The sequence below is a fragment of the Lithobates pipiens genome, unplaced genomic scaffold, assembly GCF_037356315.1.
Source record: "Lithobates pipiens isolate NorthernLeopardFrog02 unplaced genomic scaffold, aLitPip1_a1.2 Scaffold_8, whole genome shotgun sequence".
Classification (NCBI taxonomy): domain Eukaryota; kingdom Metazoa; phylum Chordata; class Amphibia; order Anura; family Ranidae; genus Lithobates; species Lithobates pipiens.
The window spans coordinates 458,473,821-458,476,198 of record NW_027507903.1 but is presented as its reverse complement, the minus strand read 5'-3'; the positions used below and the strand labels follow the sequence as shown (position 1 = coordinate 458,476,198).

General features: G+C 43.1%; 1 protein-coding gene across 1 annotated transcript; it reads left to right on the top strand.

Moving 5' to 3' along the window:
- The first annotated feature begins 1,482 nt into the window (after positions 1–1,482).
- LOC143963199 (uncharacterized) lies at positions 1,483–2,016 on the top strand. The gene has a single exon (XM_077472766.1). The coding sequence runs from the start codon at positions 1,483–1,485 to the stop codon at positions 2,014–2,016; it is 534 nt and encodes a 177-aa protein (XP_077328892.1).
- The last annotated feature ends 362 nt before the right edge of the window (positions 2,017–2,378 follow it).

Genomic DNA, 2,378 nt, shown 5'->3' with positions numbered 1-2,378 from the left:
CAAAAGACAGTGCCGTATACACCGGAACAAAATGTAGTAGCTGAAAGAAAGAACAGAACTCTGACTGAAATGATCAGATGTATACTGACAGACTCTGGACTACCACAAAAAATACTGGGGTGAGGCAGCCATGACAGCTACATATTTGCAGAACAGACTTCTTTCCAGAACAGCGGCAAAAACCCCATATGAACTATGGCACAATGAGAAGCCAAGTGTAAAACACCTAAGGCCGCGTACACACGGGCGGACTGTTCGTCCAACTTTGTCCGCTGAACAGTGTGTGGGCGGACAGTCCGCTCGTGTGTGGGCTTTCAGCGGACAGTTTCAGCGGACAGTTGGACGGACAAGGTTTTTCGGAAATTCCGTAAAACTGTCCGCTGAAACCTTGTTTCAGCGAACAGTGCGCTCGTGTGTAGGCTTGTTCGTCAAACAAAGTTGCGCGCATGCTCAGAAAGGATTTTCACGCCGAAAGCTATAATGCAGTGTATAGGACGTCGTATTTTTCGTCCCGTCGTACGTGCCGTTCACGTCATCGCGCACGGTTTCAGCAAACTGTTCGTCCGTCGTGTGTGGCCATGTCCGTCCATGCTAAGTTTGAGCGGACTGTTTGCCGAAACTGTTGGACGGACAAAGTTGGGCGAACAGTCCGCGCGTGTGTACGCGGCCTAAGAGTTTTTGGATGAACCTGCAAGCTGGGAAGATATATCTCAGCTTTCAGAACAAGAAACAAGTAAATGGATAAAGGCTGTTGAGGAAGAGATGAAATCCATGCAAGACACTAAAACATGGACACTTACAGAACTACCACCCGGAAGGAAAGCCATAGGCTGTAAATGGACTTTTAAAGTGAAATACAATGCAGATGGCACAATTGAACGGTACAAAGCAAGACTAGTAGCCAAGGGCTATTCTCAAAAATACGGAGAGAACTATGATGACAAGACGTTTGCACCAGTAGTCAAGCACACTACAATACAGACTTTACTAACAGTAGCCGCCACAAGAAAAATGTAAGTGAAACATTTTGATGTGAAAACCGCGTTTCTACATGGCGAGTTAACAGAAGATATTTACATGGAACAGCTGCCAGGATTCAAAGATGAACAAAGGTTAGACCTAGTGTGCAAACTTCCCAGGAGTATATATGGTCTAAAGCAAGCAGCCAGAGTGTGGAATATAAAAATAAATGAAGTGCTTACACATCAAAACTTTCTAGGAAGTAAAGCAGACCCCTACTTATACACAAAGAAATTGGCAAACAGATGGGTCTATATGCTTATTTATGTGGATGATATCCTGATTTGCTTTGAGCAAGAAGGGGACAAAGCAGAAATACTGGAAAAACTAAATCAGCACTTTGACACCGAAGATCTTGGCAACATAAAGAATTACCTTGGTATCCAGATCGAGAGAGAGGAAGATGGCAGCTTTCTTTTGAACCAAAGACACAAAATACAAGAAATAATTGAAACATTTGGAATGGAAGACGCCAAATCAGTAAAGTCTCCCATGGAAACCAACTACCTAAAGGAGATGAAATGTCAAGATAACCCATTACCTACTAATACTCAATACAGGAAAGCAATAGGGAAATTGCTGTACCTTACCACTGCTACAAGGCCGGACATTGCAGCAACTGTTGGAATCCTATGCAGAAAGGTTTCAATGCCAAATAAAAGGGACTGGAATGCTGTAAAGCGAATCATTCACTTTCTTAAAGGGACTTCTCACTACAAGTTAAAGTTACCAGTAAGTGATGAAAGCACCTTAACAGGATATGTGGATGCCAACTGGGCAGGAGACACCAGTGACAGAAAATCTACCAGTGGCTACTTATTTTTTCTGTCAGGAGGTGCCATCAGTTGGACTAGTAAAAAGCAACTCTCTGGCACACTGTCATCTACTGAAGCAGAATATGTTGCTGCAACGCATGCAAGTCAAGAAGTTATATGGCTGAGACCAGCTATTAACAGACTTGGGTCAACCACAGTTGGGACCAACAGAAATCTATGAGGACAGTCAAGGATGCCTTGTACTTGCGCACATGGAAGGAGTTAATTCAATAACCAAGCACATTGATGTGAAGTTCCATTTTCTTAGGGATCTTCAAGAGCAAGGTCTTCTTGAGTTACATTATTGCCCAACCGAGGATATGACAGCAGATATCCTTACAAAGCCCCTGACCGCTGAAAGACATTCAAGGCTTACAAAGAAGATGGGTTTAACAGACTAAGCCTTAGCTGTTTAGAAGTGGTGTTGGAGATGCAGCAGCTTTCAGTTTAGCCTATTGACTGCAATTCACAAACAGGACACTAGATGTCGCTAATGCTCAGTGATATGCTATGCTATACATTTTTCTATGATGTGTTGTATTT

Excerpts from the sequence above, each read along its gene's own strand:
- LOC143963199 (XM_077472766.1), top strand. The coding sequence starts at position 1,483 with ATGGAAGACGCCAAATCAGTAAAGTCTCCCATGGAAACCAACTACCTA.